At 39.2% G+C, this 27934-nt stretch overlaps 2 protein-coding genes across 3 annotated transcripts; both read left to right on the top strand.

Moving 5' to 3' along the window:
* The first annotated feature begins 320 nt into the window (after nt 1-320).
* On the top strand, nt 321-18798 carry rtn2a (reticulon 2a). 2 transcript variants are annotated; one of them, XM_030152946.1, is made up of 11 exons: nt 321-460; nt 567-819; nt 1553-1606; nt 2145-2735; nt 4410-4637; nt 11530-11737; nt 12247-12385; nt 14929-14998; nt 15115-15161; nt 15253-15311; nt 16912-18798. In XM_030152946.1, exons 2-11 carry the CDS (start codon nt 789-791, stop codon nt 16982-16984), a joined length of 1500 nt encoding a protein of 499 aa, XP_030008806.1. In that variant the 5' UTR covers nt 321-460; nt 567-788; the 3' UTR covers nt 16985-18798. The 2 variants fall into 2 exon arrangements, with proteins under 2 accessions (XP_030008806.1, XP_030008807.1); XM_030152947.1 differs by lacking the exons at nt 321-460; nt 567-819; nt 1553-1606; nt 2145-2735; nt 4410-4637 and adding an exon at nt 5976-6071.
* Nucleotides 18799-20112: 1314 nt separating this feature from the next.
* Nucleotides 20113-26439, top strand: rhoub (ras homolog family member Ub). The gene is made up of 3 exons (XM_030151993.1): nt 20113-20499; nt 22195-22253; nt 24213-26439. Exons 1-3 carry the CDS (start codon nt 20283-20285, stop codon nt 24666-24668), a joined length of 732 nt encoding a protein of 243 aa, XP_030007853.1. The 5' UTR covers nt 20113-20282; the 3' UTR covers nt 24669-26439.
* The last annotated feature ends 1495 nt before the right edge of the window (nt 26440-27934 follow it).

Raw genomic sequence — 27934 nt, 5'->3', positions numbered from 1 at the left:
CATCAGTGCTCTGCCGTTGTGGGCCATAACCACTAAATCTGGGACTGAACTTCAGATTAACTGTAAGTGGATTTCATTTCATTTCCAATTATTAGTCTGTATTTCATGAAGGCAACATCTTCATCTGTTAGTTCTTCTCTTATCTATTGTCTGATATTGAATAATAGCACACAAATGGTACAAAATAAGTCAATAAGAATACTTCTGACATCATTTGGAAGGAAACATTCACAAACTTATTTTGTGTCCTTTGCTTTTGTGGCCATGCTTTTTCTTTCTTCCATGTCCTTTGTTTCATTTAATTATTAACAAGAGTGAGGTTTCATTCTGTCTTTCACTGTGTATGTACTGTGTATGTTGTGTCATATATTATTCATAGATTGTTATTCCTTCTCTCACAGCCCATCCCTCAAAAATGCCAGGTTTTAAATCACACAAGGAGGAGTTTAAGGTGGGTAAAGTAAGACAGCCTCAGATTGGCTATAGATAGGAAATGACAACACAGAGGCACACACGCTGTCAATGCTTTTCCCTCTTCGCTCTTGCATACGCTACTACCACTGCAGGCATAGTGATGGAGGAGCAGATGCAGAGGGGAGGATGTGGAGTGAGGCAGGGCGGGGCTGCTGAGTGACGGAGAGGGAGGAAGCTGCTCGGCAACATACGACCAAGGAACAGAGGCAGGAGGAGGAAGAGAGGGAGTATCACCACAGGACGTGAGCGCCGGCAGCAGAGGAGGGAGGGGGGGGCTTCCAGACTGGATGGGCCCAGCGATGCCTTGATGGAGTATGGGCCAGGTTTTAGGATTCTCCCACTGCCGTGAGTCTGCTTTTGATCTGCTCTGTAATTCCTACCTGTCTGTCTGCATGTGTTTATCTCACTATGCCATCACCATACGTATTCCAGCTCAGCATCTTTTCTTGCTAACTGCTGTGAGCATCGTATGTGTTAGCTCTCCCTCCCTCCCTTCCCTCCTTCTCTGCCTACTACCCATTACTCATCTGCTTCTATCTTTGATAAACACATGGCTGAATGCATGGATGCAGACAGTGCAGTGCAGAAGCAGACATATTCTGCTCTTCTTGTCTATCATCTATTTGTAAATGTTTATGTAGCTGTGAACATGCAGGAATACAGACAGGGATACAGTTTGATTTCCCTTAAATACCTCTGGTATCTAGTGTATGTCTGTGCTTCCATTTGTCTTTTTTGCCTTAATATTCTCTGCAGTTAAAAAGTGGTTTATGATTATTTTTAAGTGCATATATTTGTGTAAATAGGATCACGTTGCCCTCATTGCTTTGCCTCAGTAGATTTATAAGCTAATGTCATGCTGGATGTATAATATAGTGAAGGCCTTTACTACCAGAGTGGCTTGCAGGCTTTTATTTTATTTAATCTCTTCATGTCAATTTATTTACATTGCTGTTTGAGGCACAGAGTAAAATGAATTGTAATCCCAAATAGGTCGGTAGGATGTGGAACAGCAACAATAAGTGAGGATTTGTGTTATGACTTGCTTATGAATGAAATAAACTGTGTCTTCTTACAGAGGAATATGGCTCAGTGGCATCCACACCAGACTCAACCCCTCCATGCACAGATGGTAAGAAGAACAACTGCAATACTGTGCACCCATTGAGAAATATTTGTCACACAGTGCTTCCTATTTACTGATGCATCAGTGAAGGGAATAGACCTAAGCTGCGCTTTCAAGTGACTTTCCTAAAGTGCTAGACGATCCGCAGGTGAAAACAGAGGTGCCTTTTGATCACTGCCACACTTGCTTCACAGTTTGTCAGATGTTTTTGTATTCATCAGAGAGGTTTTTATATTTAGATGTGCAACTTTTCTCCCAGACTTCAAATAAAACACACCTGGATGCTTTTAACAGACTTACATGACATACATTATTTATATAACAGACATTTATTAACAGCAGACTCACTCATATCACACATACTAATATTCATAGTACGAGCAGCACTCTGTAATTAAATAAACTGCTAAGTATTATAAATTGCTACACTGCGGAGTGTGTTGCTCTATATTTAGTGTTTGTGTGGAATTTGTTTCTCCCTCTTAAGTGTCTGCATGTTTCTCTGTGCATGGGGGTGACCACTTTTGTTTTTGCCTCCATTTAGGCGGAAATGAGGAGTCTGAGATGTACGAGCTGCAGACGGCCAGGGAATGGTCTGAAGATGAGGAGGGAGCATCTGGAGATCCAGATGATGATGAGGGACTGGCATCGTCCCCGTCCATCTGGGGCACGCCACGTCAGAACTCCTTCGAGTTGACTTTCTCTTACATCGCCATCGCAGAGGCCGAGGCAGTGGGAGCCTCACGACATCTCCGTGACCGACGCAGCAGAGGTGGCTCTCGGAGCAGCCGCACCCCTTTAATCCGCACAGACACCCTGGAAACTCTTCTAGACTCCCCCGATGTAGACTGGGACCCGCAGGCCTTCCTCAGTCGAGAGGAAGAAGAGGACACGTCAGAAAGGAGAGAGCAGGAGAGGTTTGAGGCGAGGACAGCGAGCGCAGGGGGGAGGAGGGAGAGGGAGTACCACGGACAAACTGAGACCATTACAATGCAGCCCTCTTCCCAAAACCCAGACCCAGAAACTCAGGGGAGAGACACAGAAATCCAAAGAGATGAGACTCAAAGTGGTCTGGCCCAGACTGTCCAGCCTCCCTCACCCCCCCAACAACACAGCCCCTCACACATACTGCAGGGTGAGATGAAGAGTGACAGAGGAAGTTATTTTGAGCCTGTTTTCCTACTAAATTACCTTGGTATTGTAGGATAGATGGTTCACAGACATAATAATATGTCCTATAATGAACTTTCATAAATCTACCAGAGGTTTTAATTTGAGCCCAAAAAAAACTTGCATTTGAAGCAACCAGTAATTATGGAAGATTGTATTTGAAGATCTACTTCCACTGCTTGATAATAGCTGATTTACACATCTGTCTTTTAGTTTTCAACCTAACATGAGATGGTTTCGACCTCCTCTAAATATAGTGGCACTGTTCACCCTTCCTCTTGGTGCCATTTCTCCCTAAATCCAACTCCTTGTCTGCAGTCATGAGCATCAAATTATAGTGTGCCACAAGCTGATAATACAGTGTTCTGTTTCCCCATGAGGCAGACATGATGTGATATGGCATTAGGAATAAGAACATGTAACAAATCATGACATCAACATCCAGAAGGCCTTTATTAGAAAGAAGTTTTTAATGTGTAAGACTATAGCAAATACACAAGGTTTGCATAATCTAAATCTTAACAATTACATTTCTTAATTTAGGAACAGACCACAAAACTGTGACTGGAAATGCATCATTTTTGGGAAGCTTTGCATTTGACAGAGTGAACTTGCACATAAGAAGTGTTTATGTGTGTCATACGTGCCTGTTTAGATAACAGCCTATACACTGGTTCTATTTATACTATTATTGGCTGTTAATCAAACAATAATAAGAGGAGTCTAACCCATTTATCATCAGCCTCTTCGACCATGACAGCGTTTTTTTGGGCAGATTATTTTTGCCACCATGTATGTTTGTACCCGGGTAAAAATAATCCCACAGCCTCTATTCAGCTATTTATACCCATAAAACGTATAATGTAATGTATAATATTAGTCTATGGGTGGGTCACATGTATAACTTTCACCTAAGATACTGGTGTTCAGTTCCCATGTGAAAATTTGACTCGTTCTCTTCTTTTTCCTATTGTTCTCAGTTTTCAGGTAGAGTTCAGGAAATGATCATGATTTGGGTTAAAATGAACCTGTTTGCAAAATTAACAGTGCTTGAAAAGTCTTTCTGCCATCATAATTATCAAAAGTATCATATAATCATATATACAACCCTGGTGTAAACAGCATCTGCCTTTTTTTATTCAATTATTATTGTCAGGTTTGTGTTTAAATTGCCAGAAAAATGTAGTTCACTGAAATGACAAGTGACCAAAAACAAGATAAAAACACTAAATCTGAGGAAAAAGGTACTCAAAACATGTGAAATATCTGTCCATGCGGCAAGATAATTTCACTTGACAAGATTTCTTGAATTAAGATTGTTAAACCTAGAAATAAGCATGTCTACAGATGTATGAACACTTAAAATAAGAAATTAACTCTTAAAACAAGATAAATTATGTAACACTTCTAAATCTAAGGGTTTTTTTTTAATCTTGGTAAGAACCAAATAATTTGCAGTGTATAAAATGTGAAATAACAAAGTAAGCCAAAAATAAGTCTGAAGAAAGAAGCAAATCCACAGAAGTACACTGTGGTTTTAATTTACCATTAGCATGTAGCTCAAACTGAGCATGTGCAACAGGAGGGACTCAGCAGTGATGTCATGTTGATAGTGAGATCATCTTGTGTTTTCTGGCAGCAGCGTCTGCAGCCTCCCCGGCCCCCGAACCAGAGTCTCCCGTCACCAGGGAAACCATTTCAGTCAAGCTGCTCACATCTGTGCGACCCAGAGGTGGACTGAAGGGAGACCCTGCGTCCTTGTCGCCAGCTGCAAGTGGCCTAAACTCTCAGGAACAGCTGGTCAGCGAACACTGTTTTTCAGCACTTAACCTATCAGAGGACGCGTCAGTATGCACTCACATAGCAGGTACAAATGCACGCCTGTTTCTTTAAATTTCTCCACTCCTTTTGACCCTTTGCCCTCCTCCCAGCTCTTTCTTTGTCTTACTGCAGGACGAGATGCTTTCAATGAGCTCGTTAATCAATACTTTAAATAAGGAAAATATCAGATTTCGCGTTCAGCATGGACCTTAAAGGGAGCCCAGACATAGATAGGACCCCCCCACCCCCTCTCTCTCTCTCTGGAAGTCCTGCTGGTTCATTGTGTCTCCATAGTAACCCTCTCCTGGGCTTTCAGGAATGATTGGCTAATTGTGGGGAAAGCATTCCTGGCAGCTGGTGACTTTTGGACTCACACCATCACCGCTGATGTCAGAGTGTATCACAATTTGACACAGAGAGTGAAGGATCCAGGTGTATGTCTGCAGTTTCTGTACAAATGCTGGTTTGTGGGACTTTATCTGACTGTAAGAGCGAGTAAAACAGAGAGAAATACATAGCGAGATAACATCCTGTCTACGAGCTTGATGGCATTTAAGTGGACCGTCAATCACAGTAGAGTTCAGGCTTATTTTAGTGGATTGAGGTGGGGGGGGCGGGGGGTGAACCCTTGGACCCTTGATGAATGTGCGGTCAGGTTGATGACAGAGTTTAGGGTGTCCCGAATAAATAGCACACATGCACTATTGGAGAATCATTTTCCTATTGGTTTTATTGCCTATTTGTGGTTACTTTTCTGGCTTCTCTTAACAAAGTTTGCTTCCTGAGTCTTTCATACAGAGTTTCTGATTTACGACATCCTTTTGCCAGTTATTAACTCTCTGACAGATGATTTGATGACATATACTAAAAATATATACCAAAGTTGTTAACTGCAGGATAACATTTTCATTTCTATGTTGCAGATATGCCTAAAATCATGAGCCAAAAGGAGCCATAACTATATTTTGACTGCACTGTGATAGGTTTTTAGCAGTAGAACTAAAACAATCTACAGTAAATCTTCATTCATGCAAATATTTCAGTCATTCGCTTGTCAGTAGTAGTGGCACAGAATAGCTCTGTGACAGTAAAAAAAAAAAAAAAAAATGAACCATGCTTCTCCCATTTCAGGTACAGGAATAAGCACAAATATGACTATGACTGTAAAATGTTTTCTGACCTGAAAGAAATACCTTCAATTTATTCTACTTTCAAAGTCTGTGGGTACTTAAGCGTTAGAAGATTGAGTCATTTTAAGAAAATGATTCAATTGTAGGGAAATGATCACTTTCCGTGTGAAGCTCTTGGAGTCCTGGAGGGGGTGGGTGAGATTATTTTGGGCTGCCAGGCCTTTGGACTGCTGAGCGAGCAGGGTAAGGCCAAAAACAGCTCAGAGGGGTGAGGGGAGCACAACGGCACAGGAGAGTGACAGAGGGCGTACAGGGAAACACAGGAGCAGCAACCAAAATGGCCAGTAAAGGTGAGACTGAAGACTTTGGGAAAGAAAGGAGATAAAACTGGGGCAGCAGTGTCCATAAAGCAGAGGGTTTTGTAGTTACTTGCTTTGTGTTTTGAGGTGAAAGTTAGCTCTTCTTAAGTGGGTGTGAAGGACTGTAAACCACTATCCTGGTCCTCAGCAGTTTTGAGGGGGAGCGAGTTGGAACTGAGCAGATTTCTTGCGTCATTTCACGAGGAAAGTCCCTGGAGACAGCAGCGTCCGTCAATTAGAGATATGCAAAATGATGAGATGTTCAGATGTAGACGAGTGTTCGCCTAAATTTGGACTATCAGTAGCTTTCATTGAAATTAGCAGCAGTAGCATGAACGTCTCTATGACACAACATTTGTTATGTCATTTAAGTTTTTCCTTCTCATGTTGAAGAGTTGGCAGTCTTTGCAGTCGTACTTTGGAAACTCCTCAGTTGAATGAAATGTGTGTTGATGTTAAAATGAGATGAGGGTGAACAGAATGAACCACATATTTATACTCTAGTCAGCTGGATGTTTGGTACATGGTTGATTCATTCATTCCTGCATGTCACCACTCTCTCATATAGCACCAAACTAACATAACAAATTCTAAACTAACACTGCTGCTCTGGATTAGTACTGTTTATTCGGATGTTTTATCCCTACAATTGAACAGTTGAGTTGAATTGATTACATAATAAGTGCTGCCAGATACATTTATCTCAGCTAAATATAGACTGATTGATGCAACTATATATGAAATGAAAAAAACATCAGTACTACAGATCCAGATGAAGTACAGATAAATAAAAAGAAACCAAATGGAAACATGTAATAAAGTCACATAAAGCTGTTGAAATATCACTCATGTGGCGATAGCTTGTTTGGAGTCGGAAATAACTGTACATTTTTGCAAAAATCCTCCTTAATTTCTTGCAGAGGTGGAAGAAAAGACTGATACTTATATTAATCTGAAGCTGCACATCAGACAACTCTGTGCATTTAGCATAAAGAACTACAAAACAATATACATTTCTAAATCAACACTTCTAAAGCTCACTAATAAATATGATCATTTGTGACATTGGTATTTTTCCAGTTTAACAAGCAGATAGTGGACAGTCCAAAACATAAAAAAAAAAATCACATTGCACTTTAAACCACAAAGATACACAGTGTTGATCGGTAAAATAGTACTTTTAAAATAGTGGAAGGTTTAGAAGTTGATAACAGCTGCACATTTTCCAAGGCTTAGGATCAGTGTGATTCATCTGTTTACATTAAAAAAAAAAAACATGCAGAGGAGTTTAGCTTTAGGAGATGCCTCACTGTGCACTTACATCAACAAAAGCAGTGAATCAGGCTGTTTGTGTTTCAGTAGTGAAATATAGTGCCCAAATCTTTGACAGTAACACTGGGTTTTATGTTAAAGAATGCTGTGTTCAGCATCATGTCCACACAGGAGATGCCGTCACTATTACAGAGTTGTGGTTTATTGCTTGCACTTGTTGTATTACAGTGGTGCTTTTTTCATGATCAGATTTCCATTTAAGTCCTGACGCAAAATAAATGGAACGCAATTCAACAAACAAGATAAAGACATTAAAATTATGGGTGCTTCTATGAAACTGGTCCCTAAAAACAGGTCATGGGAGCTAAAAATTCAAACCAGATGAAGACGAATGTTATGAAGCAAATTTGGAAGCACTTTGGGCCTATTTTAAAAATAAATACTTACTGAGATAAAAGAGAAACTACTCTTCAGATAAAACACATTTTTATATAATTTTACATTATATTTAATATAAAAATCAGCATGTAACACAGTCAAAAGGACACAAAAATTACGTGCTACTATTTTTTTTTTTTAATATCTCTTCATTCTTTCACAGGTACATTTTGGGAATTGAATTAATTATGCAAGGCAGAGTGTTTCACAAAAATGGCTGCTGTTGCAAAATCATTTGCGATTTATATGCGTTTAACTGGGCAGGTTCTACATGTAACAGAAGTGGACATGATGGGTTACATACAAAACCTGGAATGAGACTGCCAATTCATGAAAAACCTGCATGTCTGAATTACAAAAACTTCTAGGATCATCAAATTTAACACAGTGTCATTATTTATAGCTGTATATAAGACCATTTCAAGCCTTGTGGTTCAGATCAAATGCACTGACACCTAAGTAACTTTTCCTGTCCCAACTTTGGTCCTATTTTTGGCCCCAATATTTGATTAAAAATTCCTTAATTTTAGGATGGCTCAGAGCAAGAGTTTAATTTTTTTTTTTTTTGCATTTATCTGAGGTCATCAATAGGTACATCTTGGGGGGAAATACCTTCTAGATTTCTCTTTATGATTGGGTCTAAAAAAGCTGGCAAAGTGCCAGGTACCAAAAGTAAACCCAGTTTCATAGGAGCATCTTTATGCATCTATTTATTGTGGAAAGTTACCTAATCTTAAATGGCAAATATATGTGAGCCTCTAGGATTATGGGTTCATTTAAAGTGGATATTAGAGTTATTTCAACCTTAGAGTCAGAGTCTGGAGGGTCTGTTTCAGAGGAATCTGTCTTGACTATCAGTCTGACTTTTAACAACGCAGGTTTGTGGAAACATGTCATGGCTTGAGCAGAGTTTTGAAGTCTTTGGAGAATAATTTGTTTATGTCCAATGGGTAAAAAGGTACAGAAGTTTTGACTTTGTTGAAAGTAGAAATGAAAAAAACAAACCAAAAAAAATTGTAACTTGCCTCAGGGGTGATCAAGAAAGTTCACACCAAGAGCATGGTGGGTAATTATCTGCAAAGTCCCAATCAGCCTCAGGGTAACAAATAGGACAATAAAGGCCTTTTTTGTAACAGATAATTCTTAAACCCACTATCAGGAAACAGCTGCAAGGAAGAAGCCATTATTCTCCCAAAAGTGCATTAGTGCACATCTGCAGTTTATGAAATAATAAATACCATGTGGATTAAACAGAAGTTACTTGATTTTTTTTTGGCCTAAGAAACAGTTGTGTTGTTTTTGGCACTGATTCCTACATGAGAACCTTATCCCCTCTGTGAAACATGGATCATGGTTTTGGCCTGTTCTGCTGCAGATGGACTAGGATGACTGAACAGACTCTAAATTCTGATTTCCACAGGAAAATATCAAGCTATCCATCTGTGAACTGAAAGGCAAGAAGAGAGTAGATCATTCAGCAAAACAATGGCCTTAAAAACACAAAAAAGTTTCCCTTCAAAGGAATGGCTAAAGGAGAAGAAATATAGTGTTTTGGAAAAGCTGAGTAAAAAATACAGTGGGATTTCAAGTCAACATTGCACCAGTATGTTTGCTATTTTGACTTTCTATCAAACAATAGAAGTTTAATTGTTTATATTATATATATTTACACTGAAAAACTGAAAATTCTTCACCGACTTTCAAGCACTTCTGTAAATAAGTTATCTCATGACTCACCGGTGGCTCCACAAACACATGACAGGTGTGTTCCAGAGTTATCACACATATTATTTGTGTGCACCTGTCATAAATAACCCACCTGCTGTCTTTGTGTACTGTTCAAAGAGGTTTCCCTTCATTCTTATGCTGAGGCTTAGTATTTCACTGAATGACAGGCACAAAGGGATGTGGACGTCCACAGTATAACAATCACTGTAAATAATTACACAACACAGGAAGAGTTCTTTAAAAAGCTGCATGTTGTAGTAAAGCAGATCGATTTAAACAAAGTGTGGTTATGAAGCACAGTCCACTGTTTGTTTACATTGAGAATAATACAGTATATATGGGATGTACTGTGGAAAATACCTATTGTACTTAAGCCACTGAAGTTGTCCATTCTAGTAAAGCGTGGCTCCATGGGCACCTCAGTCTCCACGGTAGCTGTTGCTGGGTGACCACCAGAAAAACCACTATGGCGTGGAGACGGGGCTGCTGACGGCCTGATCTCGGTCAGCAGGTGTGGTCAAGGGCTGCATTTAAATTCTCTTCCACCGTTTGCTTCTCTCTTTCATCTGAAGGCTATATTTAGCTCATGTCAGAGGCTGACGTGTCCACGGAGCTGCTCAGTGGAAACGCCCCCTCCCCCTCCTCCACCTCTACGGCCTTCCCTCCACTTCCTGTCCTTGTGTCTGAACAACTGTATCTCCCTGTCACTTTACTCTCCCCCACTTATAACATACAACTGTTTTCTGAGGCTGAGTGATGGCGCTGAAGCTGCACTGTAACTCAATCCAGGATCTAGTCACATGTTCTGCTGATAGCTGCAACGACAAAGGAGGAAGTACCTGAGTGGTTTTTACACAAACCTGACTTGAATCTTTATTATTACACACAATGTACAACAGAACTGAGTGCAATCCCACACAGTGCTAAGAAAGCATGAAGGATACTAAGAAGCTCTATGTACAAAGATTAAGAAATAGACAATATAAAATATATACAGTATGTTTTAAAAAATGCATATACTGTATATATGTGTGTACAAAAAACAAGAAATATTTGATTAGCAGCAGTTGTTTTACATCATATTTAGCACTGCATTCTTAAACACAGTTCTAGACTGGAAAACCATAATATACGGGATAATATTTCTGCATTAACATAAATCTAAGAGACAGTATTCTCATGTTTGTGTTTTGTTGAGTATTAGTGATGTACAAGAATAATTGATTAGTTAAAATGTTCTGCACAGTTGACATCTTTTTTTTTTTTTTTTTGAAGATTTAGGTGGAGCGTAGGAGGGAGGAGTTTTATGTTTTACTTTATAGTGAAGTAGAAGCTACATTTATGGCATAGTTTCCGGCCGAGTGTTGCATAATATTGAGTAAAGTCTGAAAATGTTTTGAGTGTTGTGTCTCCTCCACTCTTTTGGTTTGTCAGTTTGATTATTTGTACTATTGTTATTATGGTTTGAATGGAGGAGCTTCACATTAAATTGGCTTCATTATTATTATAGATTATTAGTAATTAAAATGCCCATCCGTTATATATCAAATATTTCCAAGAATGCTCAAATGTGGAGAAATCAGATCATTCTAATGACTTGCCTTATTAATGGCGTCTTGTCACTAATCCCTATTTTACTAATATTTGCAGCTGTTTCATTAGAATGACACACAAATATGCCTCACTGTATATTTATGAGTCTTATCAGATAGATTTTGATCGGCAATGCCTCCCATGATTCCATGCTTCTTCAGTGTCCTCTCTCATGCATTTTTTCTTACAGCATTACATTACATTGCAGTTACATACTTTGCATTTAAATCAAGTTAAAATCCAGACATTTACTTCAGAATAAACAATAATGTAAAAATAAGGTAGTAATTTTAGGTAGTTATCAGTCCATGTGGTCTCAGGAGCCACTTTTTAAATGCTATTTGCCTATCTTCTCCAGTATTTACCTGCTTCTACATTGTTTTATTCTCTCTTTTTCCCTTTTCTCCCTGTCTTTCAGTGATGGACCTGATCTACTGGAAGGACACAGAGCGGACGGGGATGGTGCTCACAGGGCTGGTGGTGGGCCTGCTGTCCCTGTTTCAGCTCAGCATTATCACTGTGGTCTCCACAGTCTCCCTGGCTGTCATGTGCTTTACCATGTCTGTGCGAATCTACTACGACGTCCTGTCAGCCCTCAAATGGGGTGACGGAGTACACCCCTTCAAGTGAGTCACCTTCTTTGAGTTCAGCGGGAAAGTTGATGGATGTTGATCTCACCCAGCTAACCCCTAGTGGACTGTTGTCATTAATTAGTCTCAAAATTCTACTGTTCAACACTCTTTCTGGTCATACATATGTTATGTGGTTACCCATGATCCCTGATGTTCATGGATCAGTTTCAAAGCCCTATTTCAGTTGTATTAATATCATTACATTCTGCTCGTTTTTGGATATTTTTTTAGTTCGGTTTGTTAATTATAGCAGCATCAGTAAAAGAATTTACACACATGAGACTAGAAAATTAGAAACTATTACACCAATTATGCCTAATGTCACTAATTTGCATCATATCTATTGTACATTATGAGCTATATTGAAATTAATGTCTACTGAATTTAGCTTCTGTTTGACAACAACACAAATAAGATCTTTTTTATATAATTGTAAATAAATTTGAAATGTTACTGTTTTTTTGTGGGGTTTTTTGCTAATACTTATATCTTCTGTCTCCCAGGTATTACTTGGACCTGGACATCAGTTTGAGTGGAGAGCAGGCTGACCGCTACATGCAGAAAGCCATCGTCATGACGTTGTCTGCAGTCGACACTCTGAAGAGACTATTTTTTGTGGGAAACCTTTTTGATTCTCTCAAGGTAAGCCATGCAGAAGAGTTTGCCAATCATTTTTAATATGTGCACACTGTCCATTGGTATCTTTTCCCTCTTAATGACCTGTCCTCAAAGATCTGTTTCACCCTGTCCAGAACCTCTGCCTCCCTTCGTTAACCCGGCAATCAGCCCGTCTCTGTCCTCCTCATCCTCTCTCCCTCGTCATTACCATGCCAACCATCTCCCTCATTAAACTAGCTCCTTAAATAAGGACAACATAACCAACGGCATCTGTCAGACCCGATGAAATGCATAGTTCTGGTAATCATGAGGAAGGCAGGACGAAAATACACTCAAATTATTTAAATGAGTATTAAGAGAACATAAGGACTCTACTCAGATTCAGATTCAGAAAACTTTAAATACCCCATGCGGGCAATTCATTTGGAGCTTACCACAGACATCAGCCCACATCCAAAGTGCAATGTGACAAACATAAATAAATCAGTGCACAAATACAGGACTATTGAAAGCAACTATGAATAAATGCATTTAAATAATCAACAGTAAATAATCATATCAGTGAAGACTAAAAGATCCTATTGGTTCCGCTAATATTTAAAAAAAGAAAAAAAAACAACAGAGTTTAAAAGTGTGATAGCTTCATTGTGTTCCACTATTGTTAGCACAAAACTAGCATGACTATATGTTTATATATTTTTAACATTTAATATCTCAAATTAACTGTGAAAACATGGGCATAGTTTTTATAAATCCTACATGCTCTGTTGCAGTTTTAACTATTAGTAAATACTGTATTTTCCTCACACTCAGATGAGCAACAAGTGAATCTTAGAGGGATTACACCTGAAAACTGTACTATTTAGTGTTACCCCTGACCCCATGATGAGAGACAACACAAAAACACCAGAAACATTGTATAAAACATCAGAAAATTAATGCTATAAATTTTCTATTGTCTGATCTAAAGGGTTAAAGACATGTTAAGTGCTAAGTGAGGTCACATTAAATGCTACTACTTTGGCTTATAGAAGCTGTTTTTTCTCTGAAACGTTTGCTTTTACTGTTGTACATACTTCCCATATATCCAGATTATATCTTTAAAATAGAGAAATGCAAACCTCATGTTGGACTTTTGCACAGCACAGTACAGTATGATTCTTTGTATTTGTCCACATGCTGCAGGTATCCTTATAAACCAAGCCCAAATTATTCCCTATGATCAGTCCTTGCATCAATGTGTTCACTTTAGAAATGAGCATTTACCAAAAGATGGAATGTGTAATATCTTAATTTGCACATTATGAATATCAAAAGAAACATATGTATTCATCATTAAATCATGTAAACAGCTTCTTCTAATGTCAGGAACAGTACTGGTATTCAGTATATGAAATGAAAATGAAAATATGAAGTTAATGTATTACTCTATAAATGAATGTGATAATTACCAGACAGTTTTTGGTCTTTTTTTAAAAGAAATTATCAGGTTTTTAACTAAGGTTTTTTCCAAAGACCAGTAAAAGAAGAATAGTTTTCAATATTGACATTTATGTGCGTATCGTCAAAACCACTAATCAATCAAGCAATCAATCAATCAGTCAATCAAACTTTATTTCTATAGCACTTTTCATACATGGTACATGTAGCATAAAGTGCTTCACATCAAAGCATCAAAGCAACAAATTAAAGTAAAGTTTACAGTAAAAGTTGAATTAAAAGCTAGACTAAAAAGATAAGTTTTGAGTTTACTTTTAAAAATATGAACACTCGCAGCGGACCTCAGGTCCTCAGGTAGGCTGTTCCATAGTTTGGGGCCATAAAAGCACTAATGCTGTTGAGAAACTAAAACATGCCTGCACAATGTCTCAAGAGGGATAATAAATAAATAATTTTTTTTTTTTTTTTTTTCCCTAACTGAACTCATGGATATATTTGACTTTCTAATAATTCCATCACTTATGTGTGTGAGAGAGAGAAATGTCTGCTAAAATACCACAGTCACTGGTTACTGGTTATCAGCAAAAACTCTGTGTCATGCTCTCTGATATAATGAAGTCCAGAAATTAACAGCAGCGTAGTGCCCAGACAGAGTTCACACATTTACAGTAAATGTTGAGTCAGGGTGAACCGACTTAGCCCTTAAATCTCAGACCCTCTCTGAGTCAACCCTGACCTGGCCGGTATGTGACACTGAGGAGCCTGAACGCAGAGACCCGGGTTAAGGAGGGTCTCTTTCCACCCGAGACAGGGGTGTCCCATATCAGGACTGCACTGGACACAGGGGGGGTGTGACACTGTGGAATAAAAGGGGAAACATCCAAACCCATATATAACCTCAGCGTATTTAAAGCTCCTTTTCTTCATCAGTTGTCATAATCATGTAACAGAAGAATGTCAAATATCAAGATTATTGAACACTGAATAATAATAGTGTCTGTAATACTGCTCTTTTGTAAAACACTGAATTAAAACAGCATGGAGCACTACTAAGATATTTTTTCTCTAATCCATTTTTTTTTAAATCATTGAATGAAGCTGAACTATCTCTTTTTTTAAAATCTTAGTTCCTGGTTCTGATGTACCTGGTGACATACTTGGGACAACTGTGCAATGGCCTTACTCTGCTCATCATCAGTAAGAGACATTTATGGAAATATGGACTTCATACTGTATGACTGCAATATTTGTTGATGTTGATAATTAATGTGCTTTTACTTTTTTGCGTTTTTTTTTTTTTTTTTTATCTCTAGGTGTGATCGCTGTCTTTTCTCTGCCACTTTTCTACCAACGGCGCCAGGTAATCACTTGCATCACCCTGTAACAATTCTCAACTCACTTCTTTTGCAAGTTTACATCCATAAACAGTATTTTTTAACTATATTTTACAGGAGGAAGTCGACGGCGTCGTTGGTAAAATCCAGGCCCATGTTGACAATGTTAGGGACATGTGAGTATGACGCCATCTTCTGGTGCACTTCTGTCACTAACACTGGTTAAAGTTTATATGACGTGAAAGCAGTCTGATCTAGACAAATAAAAAGATGATCTTTTAATACTATAGTAAATATTTTGAGTTTGAAAAACCTTATTTACAGCTGAGTGAGGACAGACTTTCCAGGAAAAACACATGGAAAACACCAAGGAAGGCTCTTACTTTAATAACCTCATATTTACAGTAACATTTTTAGAGCATTTTTGTCCCACATTAGTTTTTTTCCACTATATGTGGATGAGCAAATACATTATGTTTGTTAAAGTGCATTTATGCTGGTGCCACTTCTTTGGTCACTGACTTCCATCTCTGTGTGTGTTTGTCTGGGAATATGATCACACCATAACTACATAACAAATTGGACTAAGATGATGATATTCCATCACTTGAGCCTGGTCACTCATATATTTGGGATCAAAAGGTGAAGGTTCAAAGTCAGAGGATCATCTAGTTCAAGCCCCTGTATAGTCTACACTGCAGGCATAGTCATAGAGAATTCTGGTAGAAAACTCCTATATAGTGAAATTGAGTTAGACTTAGATATTTGCACTATGTGTTAAATTACTGAATAGCCCTGAAAATGTCAAATGGCATAAAATAATGTGAACTATTACAGAACCACTATTACACCATGCATACATATTGGTTTTTAATTGAGAGTAGAACTATTTTTAAGCAAAATAAATTCTTTTTATGGCTACCTTTTACAATTAGACGACAGTTTGAATACAAAAGCAGAAGGTCCTCAAAAGAGAACATATGGTGGTGATTTGTAAGATTATATTTAAGTGTTACAGAGTTAAATTTGCCTTGAATCATAAGAAGGGAGAAATGTTTGTAACATATCAATGGCCTAACTTAGACTGGAAACTCTGTGCCATTTGTGTTGTCAATAGCTGAACTAAAGATCTGTTTGGAATCATCCAAACAATGTCAGAACTGTCAGTTTAGTCTGAACCGCAGAACAGTAAATGATGAACTCAGCAAAGAAAATAACATCAAAAAATGACTTTAGACCCACATAATCAAATTCACCCATGTGGAAGAAATACTGCAGCAAACTCCATTCTTTTCATTTAGAGCTGTGTCCAGTGGTGAAACAAGAGTGCTTCAAACTTGATCACTTTCTCACTTTTTTTCCTCTAAAAGTTGTTTCTTTTCAGTTGTCATCCCATCCTGTCAGGTTCTAATTCTTCGGTTAAAGGCCCCCTGGGGTTAGTTTAGACCAGCAGAGTGACTCACTACTCCCTCTAGTGGTCACATAAGTCCTTTGGACTGTTGATGTAATTATATTCAGTTCATATCTCCACAATCCAATACATTGTGATATGTGGTATAACTTATTAGACATTTATTCTGAAATTCTCTTTTCAAATATTTAACAATAGGAATACTACACATATCCCCCTTAACTGATAAATTGGGACCTTACAAAAGACTTGGTGACTGATTATACGTCTGAAGTCTGTCCATCAGTTGTCCATTCCATTAAAGGTTTGTGTTGTACTGTTGAGGACTACACCCCATTAAAACCTCCTCTCTTTCTGTTCTCCAGTCTGCAGAGACTCGCCCATGGTGGTCCTCCCCCTGACCCAACTCCTGGTGGCGCCAAACCCAAAACCCAGTAAACACTCGTGGACAGGATCTTAAAGAGAAGCTACCAGAGTTACAGGCTGTCACTCAGATGTCTTAATCGGCAGTCTGTTCTCAGTGCTCCAGAGAGCAGGGAAGGGAAGGGAAGTTACTTTAAACAACAATAATAGGGAACACGCATGGTGTTGTATACTCTACCTGTTTCTAAATTGTGGGGTTGGAGGAGGGGGTTGATTCGTACGTACTCGAGGTGAAATGAAGGTGTATGAACACTGAACGAGACTCTTTGCTGCTGACATCGGAGATATTCTGATGGAAAGATTCAACAATATCATGTGAGACCATCATTGAAAATGTACTCTGTTTCTAAAAATGTCAAGAAGTGTCTTAGATCATTGACAGCTGTGATGCAAATGTTGTACTGAAAAGACCAGAATGGGGATTTCTGCAAATAAGCCGTGTGTGTGCTTCCCACTGACAGCTCCACAGCTCTAATAAATCAGTGGTTGAAGTGATTTAGTTTAGCAAAAACAGGGGTCTCCATAATTCATGGCAGCATAAAACTGGCAATTAGGATGCATGTGTCTATGTGACAGCACATGTACAGTATATTTCTGAATGCATCCATCTTCATGACTGTTTATCTGTGCGTATGCAAGTATGAGTGTGTTTGCGAGTGTGTGTAATTTATGACATACAGCCTGCTGAATTGAAACTGTCACCTACAAGCTATTAAAGACACATTTCTTCTTTATTTTCTACACTTTTTATCCACAAAAGGCATTATTGTCCTTCACACAGTCCATCGTTACTTTCTGCTCCAGTTTTCCTCACACTGCTTACACCACTGGGAGAAGTGAAACATAATATTTAGAGAGCCAAGTGAGTAGTGATCTTTATCTTTTGCAAGAAGCCCGATAGTGGAGATGTATCATAAACGGTTTGAAATTACATGACAGGAAGTGACTGAGAAGCACTTGAGATGTCAGTTAATTTATCACTGGATGGATTGATGATAAAAATAAGTGCAAAGATTTAGTATTGATATCCTCTCTGAGCTCTTGATGTGTCTATCTCCAGCCTTGTATGAAACAATGTGAAGGAATGTGGGAGTGAAATACAGCAGGTGCCTTTCTAACTGCAGGTTTTATTGCATGATTTCATTCACGGTACTTAACAACAGCTTTCATCAACAGCCTCCCTTAACAAGCCAATGGTGTTTTGTATGTGTATAATACTTGTGTGATAGTATATGTGTACCATGAGCAGGTATCTTATACAGAATTGTAAGTAGATCAATTTTAGGATTAATAAAATTATTCAGGACACTGTACGGCTCAAGTTCACATTTACCTTTTACAGCTGTTGTTCCTATGCCTTATTACTGCACATTTTGTCTTTTATTTATTTATTTTTTGTCCATTTCCACCAGCCTCAGATATCCTCAGCTGCTTAATATTGGAGCTAGCTGCACACACTGGCCTCCTATAGTAGTTTACATCCCAATAGAAAATAGAATACAGATGGCAAATAAATCCAAAGTACTATTTAGTTCACATTACAGCATTCATAATGTGTAATTTAACTGTGACTCATGTCAAATTGCTCTTTACAGGGTATTCATACCACTTCAGCATCTTATTACATAACATACGCTGTTGAAGTGTCAAAAATACTTTTTAATTCTGTGTAGATGGACTATCCAAATAAACAGTTACTTCAAACTGTACTAAAAGAAGCTCCAGTTTATCTTGTCAAACCTACCATTTCTTTGAAACCTTTCAGTAAATTGAGATGTTATATGCTATGGGTTCTGCTGTAATTTATAGAACTACAGATTGTGGCTTGGGAAAACAAGTGAAATCCAATGTAGTTTATCCAAAATAACTGAGAATCATTAAATAGACTACATTCATTAGACTAGTGCACTGATTATTTTGTATTACTGACAATGAGACGTTTTAATCTTAGAACAATAAAGACAATTGAAACCTAAAGTAAGTACAGTGTGACTTTATCTTCTTCATTAAAATAAATTGAGAGGCTGTAATACTGCGATTTTTTAAAAAAAAATTACTTTAGGACACATTTTTTAGCTGTAGAAGACGTACTTTTAAATATTAAGTGTTTTTCTTAATTTATGATGATTAATGGACTTGAGGCTCCAACTAATATTCAAATCTTTCTGGTTTCACTCTAAATATTTCGAATATGCAACAAAACAAAGTAATCTTACATAGTCCTTAGAAATAAAACAGATAATAAGAAATCGAATATTACATTACCTTTTGTGATTTGACATAAAGATGCTACAATCTGAAGCTCAAACATTATACACTGTGATTACACGAGTATCTCCTTAAAAAAGTCATCTTTTCTCTCAAACACAAGGGGGCGACAAAAGCCAATATATTGTCTCTATCCCAGCTCTGATGTCCAATCAGCTGGTCTTTAGATCAATATAACCAAGAGCACCGCACAATGGGAAAAAATTACCCAACATCCTATTGAAGTTGTGCATTTATTTTATATTTATTTTATAAGTCCACGAACTGACCTGTATTTTAATCATGTCGAGTGATATAAGTAGACATTAAAGCCCAGCAGCTGTGCTCTGCGGCCCCTGAGTGCTCCTTAAAGGCTCAGCTGGCCAGACCCAGAGTTAAAGTAGGTCAGCAGGTCTGAGTAGGTATGAAATTTCAGTACTTTATCTGCCATGTTCAAAATGGATAGTCAAGGTTACCCCTTCTAAGTGGAGAGAACAAGTTGGGACTTGCCTACAGTCCGATAATTTAGGGTACTCATCCACCAACTCCCGTCTGTAGTAAAAAAACAAACAAAAAAAAAAACAGCACTGTGTATATAGTATGATGTATTTACAATGAGTGTACTTTAACAGATAAAACTAATAAACACAAAATAATAACACACAAACAAATGCAAATATGAAGTTTAGTACTTCATGTTTTATGCTGTACTGGATTTTTCCACTCTCCTAAATGTACATCCATAAGTTTAAATAATGTTCCATGAAGAATAAGTATTTCTACTACACTCCACCACTTCAGACCTCGACCAGTTGTTCAGAGTTGGAGTGGGTGGGATTAGTCAGATCTGTAAGAAGCCCCGCCCCTGCATTGTAAACTGCAGTCCCAGCCTGAGTCCTGATGAGAGCACGGACAGTCTGAGTTTGGCAGCGCGCGACGGCAGCACGAGAAGTTTTACGCACGAGCCCCGATCAGTGTCAGCACTCACAGAGGAGACCTGTTCTCATGGTGGGAGCTTCACCTGCCCGTAGACGAAGGAGAGCGCTGGGCAGTGCAAACTGACTGAATGTCACCTCCACTCACCATGGATTACGGAAAGACCGTGGCCCCTCCGGTGCCCCCGCACAAACCCGCACCCGCACGGCCGGGACAGGCGCACGAGCGGCTGCTGAAGTGCGTCCTGCTCGGCGATGGAGCGGTGGGTAAAACCAGCCTGGTGGTCAGCTACACAACCAACGGATACCCGACCAAATACGTCCCCACAGCATTTGATGACTTCTCAGGTAAGAAAAGATTAGTCTATTATTTACACAGACTGGTGGTTCTATATGGAAATATCCGTATATTCAAGTAACTTCATATTGGTTATTTTATTGGATTCTCACTGACTGCATGTGCACAGTTATATATTCAGATACAGCAGTACATGTCCAGTATAGATAAATAAAATTACACTGCATTCATAGAGATATAGTCTAGTGTTATACATTGAAATGTTTTCAGCTCTCAGACCTCTGTGCCACTCATTTTCAGTCAACTGTTTAGAAAGAACCCACTCATTCCTCTATTTCCCCTATTATTCCACTGTCATGATAGATGTGTTTGTTTCCTGTTTTCTGTCTTCTATCAGTACTAATGTACCTGAGTAATATCCTCCAAATGTAGCCAGGTTTCCATTTGGCATGGTTCCATTTTCCAACCACACAGGTACCAGCAAGCTTTGTTTACTGAAAAATAAAAGGAGAGAACAGAAGGGCACACTTGTTTTAACTGATCAGGTGTGGCAGGAAAAAAACACCTGAGACTAGTTTACTTTTGTATTAAAACCTAACCTTTTTGCTTTTGTGGCTATTGAACATTAATATTAGTTAATTATGTGACATTATAACTGATGAGCAGTAAAACTAACAAGTGGGCCAGTACAAACCTCATAAAACACCCGCAGGGAACACACAACACCCTAAGGCGAGCCCTGGCTTAACCCTCCCATACAGGACGCAGAGTGTCTCTGGTTCAGGGGTTTGGATTGCACAACTCTGCCTATTGTTGTCAGCCTTGACCCGTGAACCCTTTCTTCTATACTGAAACGGGCACATCTGTTGCAGAGGCTCTGAGGCAGAGATTGTCTTTCGACCGGTCTGACAGAGAGTGATTGTGCAGTTGGGGCCCTTAGTGGTGATGTCATTTCTCGGTGCCTGGAATCGGAGCGTCCTCTCGAGAGCTGACTTTGAGCAATTACGCAATGCCACAGGTGGCAGAGACATAGAAGAGCAGGAGGCTGGGAGAGGGGATGATAAGAGGGACTCTGGGTCCAACAGGGATCCAAAATCAAAGAAGTATCATATGTCAGGGATTAGAAAACGATTACACAATACCAGCACCCTCAATTTTTTTTGTCCTGCTCCCGCTTTTTTTCTTGGCTTTTGTTAAACTAGGGTGTGATGGTGCCTGTCCTACTACATGAGTAGTTCTAGCAAACCCTTTGATCAGGTGGCATGACCGACCACACAGTGTAAATGTTTCCATGTGCCCGCTGTTCGGCATTGTGCTCCCTCTTCTGAAAAGGATAAATGGCTCTATAATGAAACTCGCTGTTAGAATGACTCATCCACTTTTCCAATGTGAAAAAGAGGCCTGAACAAATAAAATCTGCTTTGTTTTTATCTGCTATTAGACAGCCTTGGAATGGCTTCTGTCAAAACACAACAGGACACAAAGCCCACTGAGTGGTCCGAGTGACAGTAAAGTGTTATGGTCTCAACAGTAACTGTCAGAGTGGGTGGGCGAGACAGAGCAGGCTGTCTGTGAGCTGGACGAGCAGAGCAGGGGGTCTTTGTGTTTTCAACTGGCAGGCATTTGTTATTTCACAGAGTATTCACACTGGTAGCTATGTGCCTGATGCAATGTCAGGTGGGTGGGTTGAAGGTATGTTGACAGCTGGACTTATTTTGTGTGTCTGTGTGCTTCTGTGTCCACAGCTGTGGTTCAGGTGGATGGAAACCCAGTCAGACTACAGTTGTGTGACACTGCAGGACAGGTGAGTTTTTTTTTTCACACACAGATAAAACTGCATCACATTCTGCTAACTTGCATGGATTTAAACAACAGAATTCCATTTTTGAATATTATTGTGGAAATTACACTGTTATAGACAACACATTATAGGGAAGGTTACTGCTGAAATGTCAAAGGTTGTGCATTACTGTTATTGCGCTTTATTGCTTTTTGAGTTCTTTTGTAACAATTGTTTTAAAGTCCTAAGCTAGTCTAAACTCTTATCTGATGCCATCCCCTGGTCAGTCAGGTGTGGCAGACTCAGAGTAGAGGACATAAATTTTGAAGGCCAATCCAATCAGAAACAATGCTCAAAATATTAGTGATCACTGTAAAATGGATGGACCCTTTCTAGATGTAGAGACATCTCTGTAAGACATTCTGTGCGTATTGGTGTTCCAGAGAAATTTGTCCCACCAGGTTTTTTGATCTATGTTGTCCAGAATAAGAACACAAGCAGTGCCCCACCAAGTTTTGCAACAACAACAAAAAAAAAAATCTATGCAATGACTTCATATTTTGCATCCAATCATTTTGTCAAATAGAATATTTTAAAACATAACAGAGCATTTTAATAGTAATGTAATTAAATTGTATATCCTCTGTGAAATTAATGTTGAAATTTAATTACAAGACACTATTGCATGTTAAAAGTTACTCATCAGTACGGCTCCTTGGAGGTGTAATTGGAAAGGTGTTGATGCAGAGAGAGAAGACAGTAGATAAAAAAAAACATTTTTCCAGGTGCATTTAGGAACCTATTAAGTAGCCAATCTTACAGAGAACAGGTTGTGAAACTGTTTTTATTCCTTGGGGCCCTGGAAGCATATTTCATAATCAAACACAATAGAACCCTGCCTTGGGAGCAGCATATTTGACACTCACGATCCCTGTGAGGGCACTGCCAGTTCCCTGCAGAATCAAAGACAATTTGGCTGTAAAGTGGAGTGAGGCTTTTGAACAAGCCCTTAATACAAGTAAAACCTCCCAGCATGTTGCAAGCTGCACACAGCGCTACAACCTCACACACGCAGATGCACACATGTGGACAAGCTTGGGCAAATATGGGCAGATAAAAGTCGGCAAACACTTACTGTACTGATGCAATTTCATAAGTGGGGATCTTGGCCCTGAAACGAGATGGGGTGAGGCAAAAAAAAAAAAAAATAAAGTGTGTGTGTGTGTGAGTGATAGAGAGAGAGCCTAGACAGAAAGAGGGAGAAGGTCTGGAGAAAAATGATAACAGCTGCCGCCAAAGCCGATAAACAAAGTTGCTCCTTACTCCAAGATGTTGATATGTCTGTATATTCTGCAGATGGACCTACGTCATCAGATTACAAAGTAGAGCCAAAGCATGTGTAGCAAACTCACGGGTTGATAAGTGTGTGCTGCACTTGTTGAGCCCACATGTTAATCTTTATAATAACTGATTGCTTCTACAGTTTTGGTTTGCAAAAATCAGAGTGGAGCCAATTCACAGCATTGTTTAGATAAAGATGGATTAGGAAATGCTTGCCGGGAAGAAAAGGGTTAAGAGAAAGAAGGAGAGGTTTGTGTCAAGTTTCTGCTGGCCTTAATCTGTGTACTCAAGGATGTGGGAGGCCCATGTTAGTCAAAGCTGCATGGCTCCAAAGTGTTAATTTAAGAGATTTACTGTAGGTGATATAAATGAGCAGGCAGGGCTCATGTATACATTAGTGCAATATAAACACTAGTTAGACTGTTTGTTATTGAGCGATGACTGGCACAGTTTCCTTTCCTGTAACGCTACAGCGCCTACGTTTGTTGACCAGTGAAGTGATTACATGCATTTGTGTGTGGTCAGGCTCTGTGAGAAGTGACTTGAAATATTAATTATAAAGTAAAGACTGAGGGCCAGGTCTAGCTGGAAAAAGACAGGTTGTGGATGTTATCACATTACTCAAACTTCTGTCTCCATCAGGATGAATTCGACAAACTTCGCCACTTTTGCTACAGTCGGACCGACACCTTGCTTCTCTGCTTCAGCGTGGTCAGCCCCGCCTCCTTCCAAAACGTCTGGGAGAAATGGGTGCCCGAAATCCGACGCCGCTGCCCTCTCACACCTATCATCCTTGTAGGCACACAGTGTGACCTCCGGCAGGATGTCAAAGTTCTGATTGAATTGGCGAGGCGGCGGGAGAGACCAGTGCTGGAGGAAGATGCCCGAGCACTGGCAGACAAAATGGGAGCAGTGACGTATGTGGAATGTTCTGCTCTGACCCAGAAGAATCTGAAGGATGTGTTTGATGCAGCCATCGCCGTGGGGCTACGGCACTCCGACAGGAGGGCACGACGGGAGAGGAAGGTCCGCAGCACGGCTGATAAGATGAAGATGCTCTCCAAATCCTGGTGGAAGAAGTACGTGTGCGTCCAGTAGGGAGGCGTTGGACAGACCGTATGTGACTGAGGATAAAACTGGAACTGCTGACTGTTCAGAGTGCATCGGTTGGATGTTAGGACTTCTGTTTTTCACGTGGACGGCCCAGATGTACTGGCCAGATTGACTTTAATTCAATGGAGTAACAATTTGAGAAGGTGGTGTGTGCCTGCCTGAGCTGCAGATGGGTTATGGGATTGGGATGGCCACAGTGGGACATAAACAGATCCCTACCTTATTTTGTTGATGCCTAAAAGATGGAGAGCTTAAGGCTGTAACCACCATCTGCTCCTTACTGCAGCAGACTGCGCCAGTCTGAACTGTGAAAATGACTGTGACCAGCATTCAACCAAGAGCTAATAAAGTTTTATGGCACATGGACTGCATATCATGGTGAACTTATCCAAAGGAAATGTGAGCCAACTTGGAGGGGAGGTGGCCAGATGGTGATATTATGTACTAAAAGTATATTTCTCCTTCTTTTATCTGATTTGAAAGCATATTATTTTTATGTGCCCCCGCTACTTGTGATGAATCGTTTTCATTTCACTGAAATCAGATCACAGATTGCTCAGTTTAAACCCCCACACAGAGATTTAATAGTTATACCATTGAAAATTAAAGCCAGTGCTGCACTTTTGTTTCCAAAGCGTCTACAATTTCAATGCCAAGTATTAGATGTTTAACATTTAGATTTATATTAACTCATTTTGTGTTGAATCACAATCAGATGTAAATGAGTATAAATTTGGAGGAGGGTGCATGGTTTGAACAGTGTATGTTTTACTATGAAGTGCCACACTGGTTTAGCTGAAACATTATGGCCATTCACTTTGAACTGTAAGACTGTGTAGGGATTTCTCTACTGCATGTGCCTCATTTTTTAGTGTTGTTAAAGCTGTCACACCATTTCTCAACCATACAGTAATTGGTTTTTAAGCTGCTCACCAATACATATCTACCAGCAGAAAATATAGACACGTGTTGATTATCCATCTTATAGTAAAAATTACATATATAATTTTGGACTACTTGAGAGATTTCTGTTCACTTCTGTACTTTTTTCAGGGCTTTATGTTACTGTTACAAGGCCACAGCAATAAGTTGGGTGGTGCCAGTGTACACTGCACTTATCACATTAAGTCCAAACACATCACTATAGTCATGCCATGCATATTACCTTTGGACCAGTGGTGTGAAAAAGTAAGAAGTCTAGTAATGATGCCACAAGTGTGTGCCCTTTGAAATAAAAAAAGGTGTTGAGCAGGTTTATGCATCAGTGAAACAGAAGTGGCTGATGTGTTTGTTCCCTGCACTGCACCTCTGCTTTGGATGATCACAGGGTCTTTCTTTGTCATCGTAGTCAGGGCCTTAAACAGATAATTATCCGTCTTTTGTTGGTCAGTGCGTTGGAGCTCTCTCCTCTTCTGAAATTACACAGTAAATGAGGTGAAATCACCAAAGACTGATTCTATGTTTGCTTCTTATTTTTCAGAAGCCTCTCATTCAGCTCTGTCTATTTATCTGTTCCTTCTGGGCCAAAAACTGATCAACAGCGATACAGAGCAGAAGTATGAAATATCGTATGTTGTTATGTATGTTACATAGTAATCATTTATGGTGTTTGTGATGTCATTGTGACTCAGTCACTGACTGTGCTCTAATTGGTACTTAACAGTATGAGTGTTTCAGTTGGTGTCTGAATCAGGCTTGAAAGCAGTTTGTTGAGCTGTGTGAACGGAACAAAATAAAATGTGAAATATTTAACCTCTTTCCTTTGATTTCTTTTTTTTTTTTATCATATGTTATTCCATCTGTTATATAATACAGATACTGTTTATAGATCACTTGCTACTTGCATAGCGTCTAAGGTCAAAAGTCATTACAGTAAGTGTGATAACAGATCGACCTTATATGTGTTTGATATGGAGGCTTCTAGCTAATGCAAAATTTTAATATACCCAAAGTAGAAAAACATTTTTAAAAAATGAACAAAAACACAACATATCTGGACTGAAAAGCTACATGACGCACACTTGGTTGAGATCTTGTGTTTGTGAGGGCTAAAGCATTAGATTCACATTATCATTATAATCATGTTATTCCTTAATTTGTCATCCATTTGTGTGTTACCAGCATTTACACAATTTTCCAATGTTATTTGAATGTCTATTAAAATGTTATACCATTATAATAGCAAGTTAAATGATTTTACAGTCCATCACAGGTCCATAGCACCACAGATCCATCTGAGCACAACTAAACAAGTTGTTTTTGTCGGGTCCTTGAGAGCTACTATCCTGCATGTTTTAGATGTTTCCCTCTTCTAGCACACATCACAGTCGTTATCAGGCTTCTGCAGAGCGTGATGATAGGCTTATCATTTGAATCAGGTGTGTTGGAAGAGGGAAACATCTAAAACATGCAGGATAGTAGCTCTCGAGGACAAGGATTTGACACCCCTACTATAGAGAAAGGATTCAATAAGGAAACAATTTCAGATATTGCCAGTCTCTAAAACAGTCACCAAAAATTAGAGTGCATAAGAGTTAAATCCAACTTCAAAGATGTAACCTCAGAGGTTTAGCCGGCACCAAGAGTTCTAACTATGTTGGATCAGATGATTATAATTGCCCAAAATAGGCTTTTCCTCCTATTCATAGCTACGTGTCTACACCACAGTATATAACAATGGGCAGAGAATGACAGTCAGCTAGGTATCTTGTACTTGTTTAGAAGCGCTAATGATAGGGTTGGCTGCTAAAAGAGAGTTTGTGTTGTCTCGCAGACTGTAGATGAATACATTGTCCAGCCTTGCAGTGGGTAAAACTAAGGTAGGAGTGATGCCAAGTCATCTAATTATGACAATCAGGACGGCTCCACTTTCCACCAACATTTTAGAAGGAAAGCCCAGTGTTGTGTCTGAGCAGGGCAGCCATCTTGAGAGGCGTCCTGCATATCGTGTCTGTCTCTGGGTGATTTAAGTGCGGTTTGTGTGTGTGTTTTTTGTTTTTTTTTTATGTAATATCTACCTGTCGGCTGGAAATAAGGGGTATTGTCTGTGGGAGGAATCTAGAGCTATCAATCATGAAACCAACAAACAGGAAACTTTAGAGGCGAAGCAGACACTTCACACGTGTCTCTTAGGTTACTTAGATTCCAGACACTAAATACCCAAACTGATCCTGAGGTATGACAGTAAATAATTTCCTTGTCCTCAGTTTTAATACAGCACGTGTACATACCAAGGTGTATTCTGTGACTGC

The sequence above is a fragment of the Sphaeramia orbicularis genome, chromosome 13 (genome assembly GCF_902148855.1).
Source record: "Sphaeramia orbicularis chromosome 13, fSphaOr1.1, whole genome shotgun sequence".
Lineage (NCBI taxonomy): Eukaryota > Metazoa > Chordata > Actinopteri > Kurtiformes > Apogonidae > Sphaeramia > Sphaeramia orbicularis.
This window is presented reverse-complemented; position numbering and strand designations above follow the sequence as displayed.